Source organism: Neodiprion lecontei, chromosome 3 (assembly GCF_021901455.1).
Source record: "Neodiprion lecontei isolate iyNeoLeco1 chromosome 3, iyNeoLeco1.1, whole genome shotgun sequence".
Taxonomy (NCBI): domain Eukaryota; kingdom Metazoa; phylum Arthropoda; class Insecta; order Hymenoptera; family Diprionidae; genus Neodiprion; species Neodiprion lecontei.
In genome coordinates this window covers 12,546,251-12,565,562 of record NC_060262.1, presented here as the reverse complement: position 1 = coordinate 12,565,562, position 19,312 = coordinate 12,546,251, and the positions used below count along the sequence as shown (strand labels likewise).

At 43.3% G+C, this 19,312-nt stretch overlaps 2 protein-coding genes across 2 annotated transcripts in view; both read right to left on the bottom strand.

Annotated features, from left to right (window-relative positions):
• Positions 1-19,312, bottom strand: part of LOC124293695 (glutamate receptor ionotropic, NMDA 2B) — a 1,867,270-nt gene that overhangs the window by 1,763,217 nt on the left and 84,741 nt on the right. The window contains exon 2 of the mRNA XM_046735718.1: positions 3,958-4,443. Within this exon, the coding sequence (XP_046591674.1) occupies positions 3,958-4,260 (303 nt within the window). The 5' untranslated portion in view covers positions 4,261-4,443. The remainder of the gene's footprint in view (positions 1-3,957; positions 4,444-19,312) is intronic.
• Positions 10,421-12,038, bottom strand: LOC107220480 (jerky protein homolog-like). The gene is made up of 3 exons (XM_015659092.2): positions 11,715-12,038; positions 10,892-11,621; positions 10,421-10,740 (listed from the first exon to the last, which is right to left on the bottom strand). Exons 1-3 carry the CDS (start codon positions 12,036-12,038, stop codon positions 10,421-10,423), a joined length of 1,374 nt encoding a protein of 457 aa, XP_015514578.2.

The following is a 19,312-nucleotide window of genomic DNA, read 5'->3' as shown; positions in this document are numbered from 1 at the left end:
TCCTCTACGGAATAAAGTCATGGCAATAATGAAATTCTGTAAATAAGTGTTTCAACCAAACTGGTATTCTACACCAAGTGATTATTGCGGCCTCGCCACATATATGACACTGTAATGTCAAATCTGTTTCGTAACAAAATTCTGATGGACTTTAAAAACGCGGTGGTCTAGTATCCACGTATCTACTTTTGTGCCATGAATATTTAAATAAGTTTTAAAATCGTGGAGACGAAAATTGGTTGTGCGTCAGAGATTGTAGCTTGAGAATATTATCTCGTAGATGAAGATTGATATCATAGCCAAGAAAGATCACCATGTCGGAAAAACATCTTACGAAATTTTTCCACGCACGAAACCCATATACGTTTAACGGTTGAATGTGTCCTGTAGTTCCTTTTGGAATGGTCATCAGCTTCAAGTATCGATCATCCGGTACTGCTTCCTGAACACTGCGCTCGCATTGTCCACTCCATGAATCAAGTAACAGGATGCTTGCATTACCTGTATTGGGAAGGTACACTTCCCGAAGCCACATTTGCATATGATCTTTAGTAAGCTTTCCACACTTGGAAGCCATAATGTGGATATTAGGTGGTCTGAACATAGTTTCTCTCACTCTGGGTCCCAATACCCCACTCGTTTCCTTCAATACTTTAAGAAGAGGAGATAGCAGCGTTCCATCACCAGATATAGTAGGCTATATAGTATAACTGTGAGTCGTCGAAAATACGGATTGTATCACAGTTTCAATCTTTTTCTGGCCGACAGGAGCTAACATTCGCCCGGAATGTATCTCCAAATTGAAGCCACTTTCCGAGCTGGATACATTTTGTGATCCATATTGTTGGATAAGTGGCTTTACTTCCGTAACGAAACTTTCGCAGTGCTCATTCAAGTTCTGTTCTTGGGCAATGCTCGCCCTTGTTAGATGTTTTGTGATTTTACGGGAAACGATTCGGTTTGAATGTCCATAACCATGTGTGTCCGGCTAAAAATGATGGAAATTTTTTTTTGATCCTTGCTTGTAATGCCCAACGTCGAAGATCCACATCATGAACTGTTAATCTCGATTCCATTACTGCCACGAACATATCAAACGTATTTTTGCAATCCGAATCAACTTATGCTTACGTGTTCCACCAGCTCCGACTTGTGCCGCCCATCTTCATAATTGTCGTTCAGATTGGAGTCGCTTGAACCTGTTTTGAACTACTACAAAAGTTCGATTTTTTTTTTCCGCCTTGCCAGTAATCGACAGTTCTTTGTTTATACTCGAAATCTATTAATTCATCTTCGGGTACGCACTGCGGTTTTTCAACGGATGTACAGCTTTCTGGTACTGGTATGCTTGTTATACCTTCCGTTAGCCAATCAGTATCCGTAGCTGCTGCTTTACTTGCTGCTACAGAGTCCTCTAGTTCTAATCTTGTCTCATGCACAACGAGGAAAGATGAATCATCCAGAGAATTGGTGATGATTGTATGCACTAATTCTTTGAGGTGCAATTCCGTTGGTTCGAGTCTTATAATGTCGTTGCCTGGACCACCAAATTCTACTAACAGCAAGGTTAGTACGTTGATGACATTACTGACTGCCATTGGTCAACCAAACAGTGAACGGACGAACGACAATGATACCTACTCCCAACGTCCTGGTCATTTTATACAGTATGGGCAAGTTATCGCGTACACATACTGACATGCAAAACATGAGAGGATATCCTTGATCTCGCATGTCATGTAAGCAAGCAATAAATGATAGTTTGATTGAATGGTCATACGAAGAGTTTAGAGCCAGAGGAGCCCAACGCTCATAGTTTATATGGTTGATTTTCAAGATCTTACGATATTGAAGAATGACCCTTATCGACGTAATGAGTTAGTTTACTCAAGTTCTGAATCCTTTACGTTTACGAAAACGGCTTCCATTGCCGTTCGATGAAAATCGATCGATTTTTCGTTGATGACGTTGGCCATCAATTTCCTCCGATATAAAAAAATACGTATCTCTTATTTTAGAGTACTCAACATTCTTCCCAAGTTTCATCAAAATCGGAGGCGGATACTTCGCAGATGTTCCTTGTAAGTGTCATTCTCAGAACTCAAAAATGCATTGTTGAAACTAAGTATCTTGTTAGCACTGTGCCAATTAGCATCTTCACGACCAATCTCCTTGCACTAACGTAGCTAAAGACCAATCAGGAGCCTTTTCAAAACTCCCACTATTGAAGATCTTTTCTAAACCAGACTGATGCAACAGAGGATCATTTTAGACAACAGAGAAAACAGAAATAATTTGAACGCAGTACTAATTAAGACTTCAGACAATTCAGAACACTTCGAAATTACGAACAATGCAGATCGTTCTAAATCACAAAACCCTCATATTCAGAAACTTCGAACCTAAGTATAACTAACATGATTTAATAAGTGAATAACACCATTATAAAACCAAACGTCGAGAATCGGTTGAAAGAGTCTCTTATTGTTAATAAATGTGTGTTCAAATGAAAGTGCTGTGTACGAAAAATTATTTTAATCACACACAGTGATAGCTGGTGCGACCCACAGCAACATAATTTCACATTAAGACAAGCTGAACGAGATATCTAAATGAACAGATTATCGAAGTTCGTACATTTGGACACCACAAGGTCTGTGAATCGAGCTTAACATATGGAAATAAAAGTCATTTACACTTACGGAAGTTTCCTCATTACACGGAGTCACCCTGACCTGAGCCAAATTTGAAACGTTGACATACTCATTTTGTGCAGAATTTTGTGATGAAAAAATTCCTTAGAGTACTTTAGTATGTCAAGACTGGGATCTAATTAGTTATTTGGAAAAAATTAAATTCGAGCCTTGTAAAGCATTCTCAAAAAGAAAAACTTAGAAAAAGTCAGTTGTTTTACTGAAAAAATCATAACTCCTACAATTTTGCAATATTTTTGGCTAAAATTTTATTTAGGCATTTTTGAGACACAGTACCTGAAGAAAAAACATACTGCAGGTCATGGGGTCCTTTCGAAAATATAGTTATTTTGAAGATCGTAAGTGAGAGTTTTCTTGATTCTCGAAATGCACGTTCTACGGTGATATGAGTCTTTTAATCAATCTTTATTCATCCAGAACTGCTTGAATTTAGTAAAAATCATTGCTAAGTGCAGTTTGGGGTGATCTGGACCCCAAATAGGTGACTAGGGTTAGGTCCGAAAAAAGATTATTTTTCAAGTCCACGAAAAAGAATTCTTCCCAGCCTTCCGCAGTCCTAAAATCTCCTTTTTTCTATTATTATTGTTAGCGACTAACTAGCTACGACCCCGAAAAAAATATGAAGTAAGACATTAATATAGTTTCTGCACTATAGTCAAGGTATTACACTATGTACTCTCGAACCCCTATTTCACTTCACTGACGGAAACTCACATTGATTAACAACGAACCTGAGGCTATTCCACCCCTCCATATATGATCTGGTCTAAATATGTTACGCTGCGCCGAAAACTAAGAGTCACGTACTTTTTTATTCACTAAAAACGGTTTCGAGGGGTTTCAATCAATAATGGGAATATTTCAGCGTTGGCTTTATCCAAATACATTAAGCACAACTGTTTGAAACTGAGAAACCATCTCCTTGGGCGTCAATCTTTGAGGGTCACTTTCACCCTTTTAAAAAACGTGTTTCTTTGGTTTTGGTGCTCTACAATATGTATGAACTAGATGAGAATTGGAGGTGTCGACTGATTTAGGATTCTTTATAAATCACACGTGTGCCGTACTTTTAACCATGACTAATCAGAGTGGATTTCTTGATGCCTTACAACAAACTATCTGTGCTTAATAATTGATAGTGATAACAAAATCAGATAAATTGAATTCGGGGATTCAGCGACTAGTAAACGTCAGCTTTATAAATATCGGACAAATGACTGCTGCAAACTATTTTTCGACTTACCGTCAAGTTATTCATTACATCCTGATTAGTTGCTGATGAAAATGTAGTAATAAGTTGAGGGACTTCCGTCGATTCAATCGGCTGAACTATTCGTTGCCGCGCGGATCCATTATGAATCCTAGCGTCACCAATTCGAATACCCGTACGTACCCTACTAGTACCAAAGCTACCACCTCTCACAGATCCTTTCTCACTGGTCCCAATCTTGATGCCACTTCCAACTCGCATTATACTATTGTCTCGTGTTGATGCGAAGGTAACAACCCCGAATAAGAACAAAAGAATACCGGAAGTAACCCTCATTTTTTCGCGGTCAGAATGACTGAACTTGAATATCTCTTTCGTAATATCCAATTCAAGCTGTACCTATCTTCAAACTGTGATTGAATCCACTAAGCATGATTGGTATGACTGGGTTGATAAGATGTCCTCTTCTTCGATGTGTTGGTCAAATTTCCGTACTTATCGCAATTGGCTTGGAAAAATCTAAAACAGAAAAGAATAAAAGGTTTATGAAGAACTGGCAGTTTAAGGAGGACGGGTGTATATTGGAGGATTTGCAACTGCTCTATGCTAGATGTGTTATAATCGGTGCCTCTTATTGTCGGTTAATTCCGGGTTGTACCATCTTTTCAACTGTGGCGCGCTGACAGTCACTTCGTATGGATATACACGAAACTACACAGATTTCAATATACGTTGGTGTTGTCAAATACGATTAACAGTGTGATTATTCAAGTTCCAATTTCAAGAAAATTGGTTACAAACACGATAATATATTGAACAATCAAAATGAAGTAGAGGTATAAAATCAAAAATAGGTGACCGCCGGAGCATGGCTCCGAATTGTACATCGCTGCATCGCGGCATCGGGCTATAATTCCACTAAAGAACCGTGCCACTCTTTTGCTGTTCTGTAAAATTCGATGCGGTTTTGGCAGAAATCGATTTCGAGGCAAAATTGTTTTATGAAGCCACCTAAAGTTGAATGTGAAAGACACTTTCGCAAAGATGAGATTTTACAGATTATAATATATGTATATATCTCTCAATATTATAAAGTTATCTAGCCGCCGCCGCCGCCACCGTGTCAAGAATCCAGACCTTCCTTGCACCACCTGTCTTTCCCATCACTACCTTGCTCCCCTCCCTTTTGGGCCTCGGCCGTTTTCTCTGCTGCCAGGCCCTTCCAGGAACCAGGAACCTCGCCCTTCCGTCCACCCTTCTATACCTTGAAAAATTGAACCTTAAACTTACGTATATGCCCTCAGATCTTGACAGACTTAACCTCGAACCCACATATATGCCCTTATACCTGGACAGATTTAACCTCAAACCTACATACTGTAACGTGGAATTTTTGTTACCCGTTACAAGGGCTCCCCGAATCCTCGGCGGAACCAAACTCCGGGGAATACACGGTAGCGAACTGGATGGAGAAAAGAGTGCCAAAACTGGAGTTGCGCATCCAGGCTTCCGAGAGGGGACACTGTAGCGAATAGCGATTAAGATATTGCAGGCTTTTGTTTTTTTTATTATCGAGTACAACGGCACCAAGCCAGCGGTCAACCACGAAGTTGGAAGTAGTTCGGAGTGACGGAATAGCGATGATCTCGAGGGAAAGATGTCGAGGTTGCGGAGGGGGAGTCAACGAAGATCCCTGCAACGCGGGAATCCAAGGCGGACGCGATTCCCACTGGTGGCTGGCGCGCCGCCGCCTCCCCCGCTCTCCCAGCCGACACCGGACCAACGAATCTGCGAGAGACCGCCTAGCAACAAGGGAGCACCACCCCGCTTGACCCCGGAACACCATGGAGCTGCGCGGAGGACGACATCGCGATTTGGCTTCAAGTTCTGCGCGGCGACGCGACGACAGGTGCGCGCCAAGATGCGCAATCCCCGAAACCGATGACGGAACGATTGTTACGTATTCTTGGGGGTATGACGTCACGAAGGGTGTAGCGTCGCCATATCCGCGTTGCGGCCGATCGTCAATTCCGAGATTACTCTAGTTCTAGCGATTGCACGAAACAGACGATATTTTCGAGGCCGAGGCCATTAAGTTCGTGGTTGGTTGTTCGGGTATTGTGGTTGCGAGGACGATGGCATCTAAAACCGAGGGGGTAGGAGAGTTCCTGGCATGTATGTGGAACGGTAAGCGCTGTTAATCTTTTCGCGAAAGAATTTCGAGTGGCATTAAGTTTCGTCTTGCCAAGGAACGGATAGCCATTTTGGGATTGGCGTTGTAGAAAAGAATCCGAAATTCTTTTGCCGAATCTTTTTCTTGGTGACCGTAGCCTGAGTTGCGCGTGATAAAGTAGAGCCAATTTTGAGTAATCGGGAATGTTGAATAGAGTCACGGGTTTTATTTGCGTCTTTTTCGTTGTTGAACTTTGAGCTGAATTCCGCTGTACCAGGTCGAGCCACGTTTTCCGGTTTCAGTGTCACCTCTCGTGTAGGTCGCGAATCGTCGAAGGGGGGGTGTTCGAATTCGCGAATCGAGTTGGGGCACCCCGGGGAAGGTGAGCTCGGATGCGTTGCGATAAGCCGTAACAAGGTAGAATTAAGAAAATATGATTTGAGGTAGTAACTAGGGTTGCGACTGGCACGGCAAGCACGGCAAGTTATAGTTTGTTTGTTTTTTTTGCCAGTAAATGCTCTGCTCTTGAGCGTATTAGTCGATGTTGCGATTAGCGCTATAAAATAGAGGACGATCGCGGTTAGCGCGTCAAGTGAGATTTTGTTTTAGTGTTTGTCTAATGGTTTATTGTTAAGTTTGGCGATTAGCGCTGTAGTTAGTAGAGGACGATCGCGGTTAGCGCGTTGGGTCAGATTTTGTTTTTGGTTTCTGTTTTATTGTTTATTATTAAAGGAAGCGACTAGCGCACGTAGGTTTAAGTTTTCTTATAGAGTTAATTTTTCTCAGATCTGTTCATTTGATTTTGAATCGCGAAGAGTGAATTTTGAATTATTCTTTCTTTTTGTTTTTGTATGATTGCTGTCGTAAAATATATGATTTTATTTTATTTCTATTGAATAATGTATTGTTGTTGAGTGTCTCACTCTCTCCCCAAAAATTACCCCTCTCCTCTCCGCGGTACTGAGCTACCGAGTTAATTGCCGAGGTCTAGCGACTTAACGGTTTCGAGGCGTGTTAATCACGCCAGGCGCCCAACGGAATCTCGCGATATCTTTTGTAAGATTCAAGTTTCAGCTTACATCTCGGGCTGCCGAATTATTGTGTACACTGTCAGTTCTCGGTCATTTTCTCCGAGTGACCGAAGTACAGGAAAAATCCACGTCACAATTCATGCTCGAATTCCTTCACAGATTTAGCCCTTTACCTTACATATATGCCCTCGTACCCTTACAGATTGAACTCTTTACCCCACATATATACAACATACATCCATCTGAGGATCAGTGATTGAACCCTTCACCCTAAATATACCCTTTTATATACGCAGATGCAACCCCTTACTCTAAATATATACCCTTATACCCTGTGACGTGGTATTTTGTACCCCGTCACTTTGTTTAATTATCGCATTTCCCTAGGTGCAGATATCGCTAAAAATAACGAAAGCACGTCTGAGGCCAATACTCCAAAAATGAACGACTAATTATCTTTAAGTTGAATTCTCTTTAGTAAGCTAATTGTATGCTATTTTCTAATTCTGTAATGCTCTACGAGAACCATCCGCGAGACCTTCGCGTCAAGATACCAGGACACTGCCTGACAGGGGTCACGTACCAGCTCAACATCGACCACCACCGACTACAGACGAACGAATACCGCTGAAACCACTCCCGATGGATGCCTATCTAGTTGTCGAACAGGGTCGTGCGTGATGCACAAACAGCACCTCCAACTATTTGAGACTTATCGGCCAGGAGCCGAACCACGAACGAATGCTTCTACCGCTCGGATGCATCGTCAGGCGGCGTACAGGGCTGTGCGTCAAAAACACAACAAAGCCTCCCGTCGACGATACTTATCAGCCTGGAGCTGAACCGACCCTAACATCTACTAAGTCGTTGACTATCCAATAGAAGACGGTTTTCTCTTCACGAACCGTCTTATCGAAGGATTGCGGCGTGGAATAGGCTAATGATATGCTGACCACGTGGATCTGGTGGATCTAGTGTGGGGATCCGGGTTGAGGGCCATCACCACCAGATCGTTCCGGCATGAGGGCTTCGATGAGCGAGGGCCGGGATGCAGCGCCGACGAAATAGCTACAACGGGGAGTACCAGTAAAGCAAGGAGTGAGTTACAGTCTGTCGCAAGTCCAGGAGACCGGTGACGTAACATTGCCGCACACCTCAATATCGCAACACATGAGCAGTACGACCTCCCCTCTCACCAACGATACCGCACAGCTGAAGGAAAAACATCTCTAACCACCTTCCGACGTCCCGATACCTCGATACCTGTCGTCGAGGGAGAAGAAAAACAAGCGGCGAGGGATTATCGCCGCCTACCCGTGGACCGAACCTACGCGACCTGCTGGTCCAATTAGAATACCGCAAATCTTAGGAAGAATCACGTGACAGCAGCTCGACGAAAATCAGGATCATCGCTCATCTCGTCACTCTACGTTCAGTTACTGATACTAACAGACGTGTTCTTATTATCGCTACCAAAGTTCGTCGTACCGCTATTTTATCGCATCGCATTCTCTAGTACCTGTTATATCTTCGTTTAAGTAAGTGAGGTTCCTTTTCTATTTTGTGAAGCCACGAGATTACTTGCAATATATCGTACCTTTACCTTTATCTCTCTCTCTCTTTATCTTGCAGTTGGTCTGCTTGAGCCAATTGGGCTCGTCTCTTTTCTCTTTATCTTGCAGTTGGTCTGCTTGAGCCACCTGGGCTCGTACCTTATTCTCTCTTATCTCTTATCTTGTCCCTTTCTCTGTCTTATTGCAAGTAACTTCGCGACTGGTTGACTATTATTTACGCATTGTAGTGACTATTGCTTATTTTATTATCTTTCTCTTATGGAAAATTTGAATGTCTAATATCGCTGTCTAGCAGCGCGTTCCGTTGAAGGATCAATTTTTATCTTAGCTACTGAGCATTGCTATTTTGTTATATTTTCTCTGATTAGTTTCTATCTGTCTCTTTACCTATTACCGCTGATTATCGTATCTTAGTGAGTGTACCGCGGGAGCGATCTTACATCGCTGCGCGGTCCCGCTCGTCGTTCATTTGACATTGGAGTATTGTGCCGTATCGCATAACATCTTTTTCACTATTTTCTTTGCTAATATCGCTGATCGTAGTTGTCCGTAGTCTATTTGGTTTGCCGTACGTTGCATATTAATTATCTTGAATATTGTTTGCCTTATCTTGAATTACCTTCTATCGTACCGAATATTATCTCTTTTTCTCTCGCACTTACCGCAAACTAGAGACTACGTATTATCTGTTAATACCTATATTTTATGCTAATTTTCTACTTGACCTGTCGCTTGAATTTACCTTGTAATTCATAATTCCCTGTCTGCCTATTTCTGATCATTCTGGTAATGTGATAACTATTACAATTGTTGTATTTCGCATGTGTTTATAATCGCTTCTCATATTTTATGATTTATTTGCTTACCGCTTAATTTAAGTACAGTATATCTCTTTCTGTTCTGCCTATCTATCATAAAACCGTGTTAATCGTTACCTTTAGTATCGCGAGCTTGCGCATATTTCCCGCTTATTCGGAAAACGTTCCGTTATTTGTTAACTCTCTCGCTTAACCTTTCTCTGGCTGTAAATATTGTTAATTATCGCATTTATCGTAATTGTATCGCAATCTCTTCAGCTACTTGCTTGTCAGTAAACTTATCGCTTCTTGTTTAATATATTTGATATTATTCCTGCTTCACCTGTTTCTTATTTTATCTACTGGATTCGACTCCGCCCCTCTACCATTATCTTGTCTCTCTGAGCGAACTGTGCAAAACCGTCGTAGAACCTGACCTCACCTTTATCTATTACCTTTACCTTTACCTTTGTCTTTTTCTCTAATTATCTATTTTTGACGCATGTGCGTCTGGCGCCCAACAATCGTATCTTTCTCCCTTAGTATCTCTCTCTATCTACTTATTCCGGTTAGTGACTGCGCCGTAGGGTAACCAATTATCGTTATACCGTTTTACCCACAACGTCATTAAAAATATTGGTTACAACCCATAGAGTTAAATAACCATGTATATCTTATCGTATCGTCGTACAGTAGAGCCTCGATTATCCGAACCCGTCGGGACCGGGCCTAGTTCGGATTATCGAAAGTTCGGATAATAGAAATGCGTTGTCGTAGATAGCGGTCTCACATATTGCATACGGAAAAAATAAGAAAAACGGGCAGATATTTTGAGCGATTTAACGTGATGCTTGTGTATTTCAATTATATATTTAAAACAAAACAGTAATATATACCTTCATAAAAATTTAGTGTTTAATTTCAGGCTTTTTTTATCATAAATTGGTGAATCTTTGGCTGCTGTATGGAAACTACGCGTTTTTTTGCGGCCAAATCCCGCAGTCGCTTGAGCAAAAGAAGCTGCATAGGGCAGCACTCTTCCTGTTTTTCGTACCACTCGAGATCCGTCTCGAAGGCCGAAAACGACTCGGCATGCGCAATTTTCGTGCTCGTACCTGCAGGTTCGCCGCTACTGCTGTGGTCGTTATCATCCTCTTCGTTCGTATTTGTCAATGAAGATACGATTTCATCATCCTCTAGGATCTGATATCCAGGATCGTTTACGTCGTCCTTCAACCACTCTAAAGCATCGTCTTCGTTGCAGTTCGTGAATCACGGGATACTCTCGAATAATGCGACGAAGTCAGTGTGTTCATTCTCATCAGAACCGGAATTTCCTTCTTCGCCCTCTCGTCTTGGGTCTTCCGAAAGAGGCCACATTCCAGGTGTTACTCAAATTATCCTCCGTTAGCGATTCCCAACTGTCTGCTAGCATGTAGCAGGCATGCTTCAAATTCAATGACTTCGAAAATGAAATCACGCATTCTTCGGTAATATCATCTTCCTGCAACAGTCGCCTGAGAATTTGTTTGCGGTACAACCGCTTTGATTTTTCGATAACGCCCTGATCCGTCGGTTGGATCAATGATGTTATATTTGGCGGGAAAAAATTGACTACGAAGTCCGAGTCAAGGGCGTTCAATACCTCAGCGGATGGGTGGTACGGTGCGTTATCTAACAGCAGTAACACTCTTCCAGTCTTATCGTTCGCTCGACGCCATTTTCTCACGCCTTTTATAAAATCGTTCATGTACCAATCGCAGAATAACTTAGCGTCCATCCAAGCACTTTTCTGGACTTTGTAGGTGACCGGTAACGTCACAATGTTCTTGAAACAGCGCGGCTTCGTAGATTTCCCGATTATTAACAACGGTAATTTGTGAGTCCCTACAGCATTAGCAAAAGTTATCGCTGTCACCCGGTCTTTCGATACTTTAAAACCTCGCGCTGCCGTTTCTTCTCGAGATGCAAGCGATTTTCGTGGTAGAGATATCCAGTTAATGCCCGTTTCGTCTGCATTATAAACGTCTTCTCTCGAGAATCCTTCGTCCAAAATCATCTGAAATGATGCTTTGAAATTCTCGGCAGCACTGGAATCTGCTGATAGTGCTTCACCGTGGATCTACAATTCCCGTATCCCATGACGATTTTTAAACTTCTGAAGCCAACCGGAACTGGCTTTAAAGTCCGCCGGTCCTTCGAGTTTCTCGCATACCAGTGGACCCGATATTGGTTGTCCCGTGCTTCGTTTATGTATGAACCACTTTGAAACGGCATCATCGAGATTTTCATTCGTCGCACTTTTCATAGTTTTTCTTTTCTTTACCCCATCTCCACTATCCATCTTCGCAGCAAACAACGTGAGTCCTTCACGATTTTTCTTAATGTCAGTGATCGTTGCTTTGCCAACATTATACGAGCGAGCTGACGATGCACCGGTCTCACCCTTATCGAGCTTCGATAAAATATCCAATTTTTTTTCCTCTATGAGAACATTGTGTTTCCGCTGAGACGAGGAAGAATGGGACGACGAACTCATAACACAGTCGACTATAAGACTAATATACAATATATATACATATATATATATGTCGGAGAATGGCCAGATAACACTCGCGAACTTTGTGTTTTACGTGTGGGACGCATGATGAACCACCTTTTTATTCTTTTACAAGATAAAAACGGAACTTAACTTATTGAACAAAGTTTTTTAAAATTCAACGTTTATAACAAGATCCAAAATGCTCAATATTTATTCTGTTATTGATCTTTGCCGTAGTTTCTCTGGAGACCGAATAGAAGAAAGCGGTGATAATCCTCCTCGTTATTCATTTCATTATCCTTGACATATATATATATTGTATCGTGGCATTTTTGATGCCCGTTACAAGGGGCTCCTTGAACCCTGGGCGGAACGAAAAATTTAGGAATTTTCGAAATTGAGTCGCGAAGTTTTTGGAAAAGAGCGCCAGGACTAGAGTCACGCATCCGAAACTACGAGAGGGGACACCTTAGCGAATAACGTAAGATATTTCAGGTTTTTTTTTTTGTTTTTTCTATTTTTCGAGCTACAACGGCATCAGGCAAGAAGTCGACACCGAATTCGAGGGAATTGCGAAATGGCGGACTAGCAACAATTACGGAGGAAGGATGTCGAGGCTGCGGAGGGGGAGCCGACGCAGATCCCCGCATCGCGGGAATCCAAGGTGGACGCGATTCCCGCTGGCGGCCGGCGCGCCGCAGCCTCTTCCCCTTCGCCCCGCCAACAATTGACCAGCGAACTTGCGACGGACCGACTAGCGACAAGGGAGCACCACGCTCACCGCCAAGGTGTCATTGAACTGCGCGGAGGACGAGATTGCGAGCTAGCTTTAAGTTCTGCGCAGCGATGCTATCGAAGGTGCGCGTCGAGTTGCGCGATCGACGAAATCGATGACGGATCGATTATTGCGTATTCTTGGGGGTATGACGTCACGTGTGGGATGGCGTATCGAGATCCGTGTTGCGGCAGGTGGTAGGTTTTTGAAACCACTCTAGTTCTGGCGGTCGTGATTAGTAGTCACGTTTTGGGGGAGTTTCGCGAAGCAATGGAGTCGCCCAAAAATCGCGAGGGGAATGGAAAGGGGGTTGCAAGGATGTAGAAGGTAAGCGCTGCTTCTATCCCGGCGATTGAATTTCAAGCATAATTGTGAAAAGGCTTGCCGAGTAACGGACAGCCGTTTTGGATTTGCGTTGTAGAGAAGTACTCGAAATTCTTTTGCCGATTCTTTTGCTTGATGACCGTAGCCTGAGTACGCGGGTTGGAGTAAAGTAAATTTTGAGTTTCTGAAAAAGTTGAGTAGAGTCACGGGTTTTAGTTGAATCTTTCTCGTTAGTGAAACCAAGTATAGCCGAATTTCGCCGTACCGGGTCGAGCCGCGTTATCGTTTTTTTTTTGTGTCACCTCTCGAGTAGGTCGAGAAGTACCGAATTGGAGTGCTCGGATTAGCGGGTAACGTTTTGGGGAATTTTGAAAAGAATTAAGTTCGGATGCGTTGCGATTGCGTATAGTTTAGGTTACGTTTAGTTGCGCCTGCATTGAGTTCCGTACCCGTTAGTTAAGATAATGTAGACTGTTTTGCGTTACTCTGAGCTTGTGTTTAGTTGAAGTTAAATGTAGTGGTGTTTGCGCTTAGTTGAGTTTACGTTTAGTTAAGATAATGTTTAGTCGAGGTTAGGTGGTGTATAGTCGAAATTGCCGTTGCGTTGAGCAGCAGTTGAGACGAGAAGTCTGAGCATTGCGTTTTAGTTGCGTTTAAAATATAGTAACGTTTACGGATTCGTTTAGATTTAGGACAGCTCGCGGTAGCGTCGAAGCTCCGAGTCGGGTGAGATCTCGAGTGGGATTGAGGACGCCGTCTGTTCGGTAGCCCGACGGCGCACCGTCGAATAATCAGTTTTAGTATCGTTTCGAGCAATAATCGCCATGGAGAACAAATGGCGAATTTGCAAATTAAGAATTGCGTATGAGGATTTTGTGATCGTCAAGTGACGTTTTAGTTAGGGAGCCGCGAGCTCATTAGAGTAAGAAATAGAGTAGGTTACGTGTAATTTTCTGTTTAGTTTTAGACTCGCGATGAGCGATTTTTGGATTATATTTTTTTTGTTTTGTACCACCGCTATTGTGAAATATAAGATTTTATTTTACTTTTGTTAAATAGCGTGTGTATTTCGAGTGTCTCTCTCTCTCTCTCCAAAAATTACCCCTCCCCTCTCCGCGGTACTGAGCTATCGGGCATATGCCCGAGGAATAGCGTATTAATGATTTCGAGACGTGTTAATCACGCCAGGCGCCCAACAAAAACTTTGCGATATTGTTTTAGATCCAGGGTACATCGTGGACGCCAAATTATTGTGCACGCGGTAAGTTCTCGGTCATTTTCTCCGAGTGACCGAGGAGCGGGAAAAATCTACGTCACAAATTGGAATTCATCTAGCAATTTGTGACGTGGATTTTTCTGCACCTCGGTCACTCGGAGAAAATGACCGAGAACTTACCGCCTGCACAATAATTTGGCGTCCACGATGTCCCTTGAACCTGCAATAAGACCGCGAAATTTGTTGGGCGCCTGGCGTGGTCAACACGCCTCGAAATCGGTAATGCGATATACCGCGACCATATGCTCGGTAGCTCAGTACCGCGGAGAGGGGAGGGGTAATTTTTGGGTAGAGAGAGATACGCCACACGTACGTTGACAAGTTATTTCACAAAGCAGCGAGAAAATTAAACAATATATTTCAAAATAGCGATAATACAAAAAAAAAATTAAAAATAATAACAATACTGCGGAAGCTTGTCCTCGCGATCCCAAACGCAAGCGCTTAGCTTACAAAAAAAAGAAGAACGAGCAAACAAAATAATCAATCAAGAAGAAAAAAAAAGAAAACCAAATATGAAGGGATCCCGAAGACCTCTACGGCCTACGTGCGCTAGTCACTATACTACTCGTGACCGCTAATTTACACACTAAAAGAAACCAAAAGCGAAATCGGACGCGACGCGCTGCTCGCGATCGTCCTCTACAAAACGGCGCTAATCGCCAACTTAATACTAACTGATTATGCCAAAAAAAAAAAAACTAAACTGAGGCGAGGCTCGTCGCGGCACCCACGACCCTCCTCTAGGAACGCATATTTTTATTAGCGCGCACCCGAGCTTCACTTTCTCTGCGACGGCGGGACGCAGTCGCGAATTTGAATGCTCCCCGTGAGACTGCTCGCGACCTACACGAGAACGGAGGGTGTATCGGACGAAGTAAAATGACCCCGTGTAACGGATTTCGGTTACACTCAATCTCGAGGCAATAATGTCTCGGCTCAACCCGTGACTCGACTCGATTTCCTGGATTTCCCGAAATTAACGTTACTCCCTTACGCGCAACTCAGGCTACGGTCACCAAGCAAATGTATCGGCTAAAGAATCTCGAGTACAGTTGCTAACGCCAATCCTCACTGGCTATCCGTCCTCGGCAAGCCTTTACTAATGATCTCTCGAGATTCTCTCGCAAGAAGGTTAACAGCGCTTACCGCTCCACATCCAGTGAACAAATTCACCGACACCCTCGTGACGGTTACCAGTCATCGTCCTCGCAACGAAACAATTTTCTTCACAGGCGCAAAACGAACTTTCAACTCGACCTCGAAACTATGCAACCACCTTGCTCAATCACCAGAACTAGAGTGATCTCGGATGGTCGCAACGCCGATCTCGTTACGCTAATCCTTTGTGACGTCATCACCCTAAGAATGCGCAACAATCGATCGGTCATCGATTTTGGGGATTGCGCAACTTGCCGCGCACCTGTCGTCTCTACGCGGCGCAGAACTTAAGGCTAGATCGCGATGTCGTCTCCCGCGCAGCTCTACGTAGTCCTCGGGTTGGGCGGGGTGGTGCTCCCTCGTCGCTAACTGGTATCTCGCGGTTGCGAGGAATAGCGTATTAATGATTTCGAGGGGTGTTAATCACGCCAGGCGCCCAACAAAAACTTTGCGATATTGTTTTAGATCCAGGGTACATCGTGGACGCCAAATTATTGTGCACGCGGTAAGTCCTCGGTCATTTTCTCCGAGTGACCGAGGAGCGGGAAAAATCCACGTCACAAATTCGCTGGTCAATTGTTGGCAGGGTGAAGGGGAAGAGGCTGCGGCGCGCCGGCCGCCAGCGCGAATCGCGTCCACCTTGGATTCCCGCGATGCGGGGATCTGCGTCGGCTCCCCCTCCGCAGCCTCGACATCCTTCCTTCGTAATTGTTGCTAGTCCGCCATTTCGCAATTTCCTCGAATTCGGTGTCGACTTCTTGCCTGATGCCGTTGTAGCTCGAAAAATAAAAAAAAACAAAAAAAAACCTGAAATATCTTACGCTATTCGCTAAGGTGTCCCCTCTCGTAGTTTCGGATGCGTGACTCTAGTCCTGGCGCTCTTTTGCAAAAACTTCGCGACTCAATTTCGGAAATTCCTAAATTTTGGTTCCACCCAGGGTTCAAGGAGCCCCTTGTAACGGACATCAAAAATGCCACGTTACAGTATATAAAAAAATTGACAAATAATAGAAAAACGATGTACTTCACTGACTGCCGCAGTGACACAGCTTGCATGCCTTTCATTAAGCTTCGATACAAGAATAATATTGATTCTCAATATAAAATCGAACCACTCAGTAGCAATGCTAGTAGAGTGTATCACGGAGAGCCTGTTCTAATTAAAAACGTCTTGTCGTAACCAATGACCAAGAAAGTATGACCCGGAGAGCTGTCTCCCACTCCACATATCTTGACCCCCCGTGACACAACCCACTCGTGGTCCATGCACCACGCATTACCACCGTGGTAGGTTCTTCTAAGAACCCTTATCGATTCCTAGCCGACGATCATATAAACAGCGCGCGCTGCGCGACTCCATCACACGGCACCTGATAGGCTTAGTAAACATCGGCGAGCGAAAAATCGAGAACGCTGTTTCAAAACCTTGATTTCCACGGCGATGCGACATATATATATATATATATATATATATATATATGTATATGTGGCATTCGATGTGAATTCGCCAGGCCATTGGCCTGACCCCTTCCGATTTTGATGTCCAATTTATTTTGGGTTCTGTTTGGCCCAAAATACGACCTTAAATTTTTGGAAATTTTTCTTTTATTTTTAAGGGGTTGCACGAGCTCAAAAATCATACAATCGTGAGAAAACATGAAGGGGGATCGTTTTTAAATTGACGATTTTTTTTCACAGAAACTAGGACCCAAAACATGATTTTTCGTCGTGGTCCGAAAGTGGGTCGAGAACTAGCATTGTTATTTTTTTTTGTTTTCAAGAATACTTTATTTCATTTTGCGGACGAAAAACAAGGAAAAATAGTTTTTTCTCGTGGAACTTTTTTTTTTCTTAGATTAAAAGTAGGTATAAAATAGTAACTTAATAAAAAGTAGAGCTTCTTCGACAATTTTCGGACCTCTTTCCTTAATTTCTCACCTGGTCTCGCCCCTTTCCATCTTCTCTCAATCCTTTTATATCCGCCTTTCCTCTCATTCAGGGGAGTGACAGACTGATACCTTTCCAATATGGTAAAACGTTTCTTCAAACAGTTCGTATTTTTAGTTATTTTGCTGGCCTATGCGCAGCGCCGCTAGTGCTGTGTGCTCACGTGCAGCCCCCTGACACTCACCAATACTCGTATACTAAAAAATTGTACGCGTTTTGTCCCTGTTTTTTAGTTCCTCTACGTAGCGTTGGTAGACTTCTGGTACGCCCGCTGCCCTCGCTGTCCTCGCGCAAGCTTGTCAGAGAACTACTAGCGCCGGTAGTGGTGGAGATTGGCGGCAGAATCGAGGGACATTTTGCGAACCACTTTAAGCAGCGTGTGTCAGGGGGCTGCTCACGTGTGAACAGCATGCGCGATTACTGGCGCCGCTAGTTGGTTGATTGTCGAACTAAAAATCCGAACGGTCGCGTACCGCTCATTGAGCTCGGTGTCACCCCCTGCCCTCATCCTTTCATCCGTCCCCGTTTGTCGCCACACTTTTTATTTTCCGTTGCTCTCACTTCCTGCTTGTCTTATCCTTTCTTTTATATATCTCACTTCCTGCTTGTCTTATCCTTTCTTTTATATATCTCACTTCCTGCTTGTCTTATCCTTTCTTTTATATATCTCACTTCCTCTCTTTCCTTCCTTTTCTTCTCCCATGATTATTTCAACACTTTTCCGTCTTTTTCCTTTTCCTTTCCGTTTTTCTCGTCTTCTCTTCCTCCAACACCTCTCTCTCTAGCGACTATTTCTTTTCCCTCCCAACGAGTGAACATCATTAACAAAATCTTTTGTATTTATCCATCATGACAGCTCGTAATGGCAGCGTTGAAACCCTCAAAACACCATTGCTTCAACCCATAGTAGCATAGCTATGAGAGTTCTACACGCAGTTGTATCGGTCGACGATAAAAATCGCACTGCCTTACCGACAATTCTTATCGGTAGATGGTCAAAATCGTGCTGTTTTACCAACCGAAGGTCAGAGTCTGTGTGTAGTGCTCGCCAGCCAACGGTAGAGGGCGCAGCGGGGGCGTGAACTTTTTTACCGACCAGGATGTCGGTTACCTGTCCCGCATTCTCTTCCCACGATAGGACTGCTGATTCGTAACATCAACCACTCCGAATTCTTTTCCCACGGTAGGACTGCTGATGTGTAACGACAACCACCCCACATTCTCTCCCATAGTAGGACTGCTGATGTGTAACATCAACCACCTCACAGTCCTTTCCCACGTCATCAACCACGCGACATTCCAAAATTAATGGTTCTGAGAATTGTTTTTCACTTACTCGGATGCCGGTTTAATATTAACCACGTGACATTCTTTTTGGCTTGTAACTGTTCTGTGAACTGAACGATGAATTTTAAACGGGTTCAGTCAAGACCAGAGTGCAAGTTCGACCGATAGCTGCGGTGCATTCAGAGCCTGCGGTGTTGGGTTATCATCGCTCTAGGAATGCAAAACATAACTCGGTTTGAGTACAGCTCGGTCAAGTATGGAGAGCAAGGTTGAATCTTACAGAAGCTTTGTGTTGAAAAAAATTGTTTCTTAATAGTTAAGGTGAAGGTGTGAAATCATTTCATGAATATTCTTGGAAAAACAGTTTTATTGAGTACAATTTTTAGGGTACAGTTGACAATTACTTCACAACGATAGTACAATAATTCTATTCAACAGTATCATAACCAGGATGATATATTCGCCAGGAATGCGGGACCGTTCTTGTAAATGCTTCTGCGC

What these genes read in the sequence shown, in the direction of transcription:
- LOC107220480 (XM_015659092.2), bottom strand. Translation starts at nt 12,038, where the DNA reads ATGAGTTCGTCGTCCCATTCTTCCTCGTCTCAGCGGAAACACAATGTT. An exon ending in AACCAATATCGGGTCCACTG is followed by an intron (nt 11,622 to 11,714) that starts GTATGCGAGAAA and finishes CGGGAATTGTAG; the next exon opens with ATCCACGGTGAAGCACTATC. An exon ending in GCTAACGGAGGATAATTTGA is followed by an intron (nt 10,741 to 10,891) that starts GTAACACCTGGA and finishes ACGATGCTTTAG; the next exon opens with AGTGGTTGAAGGACGACGTA.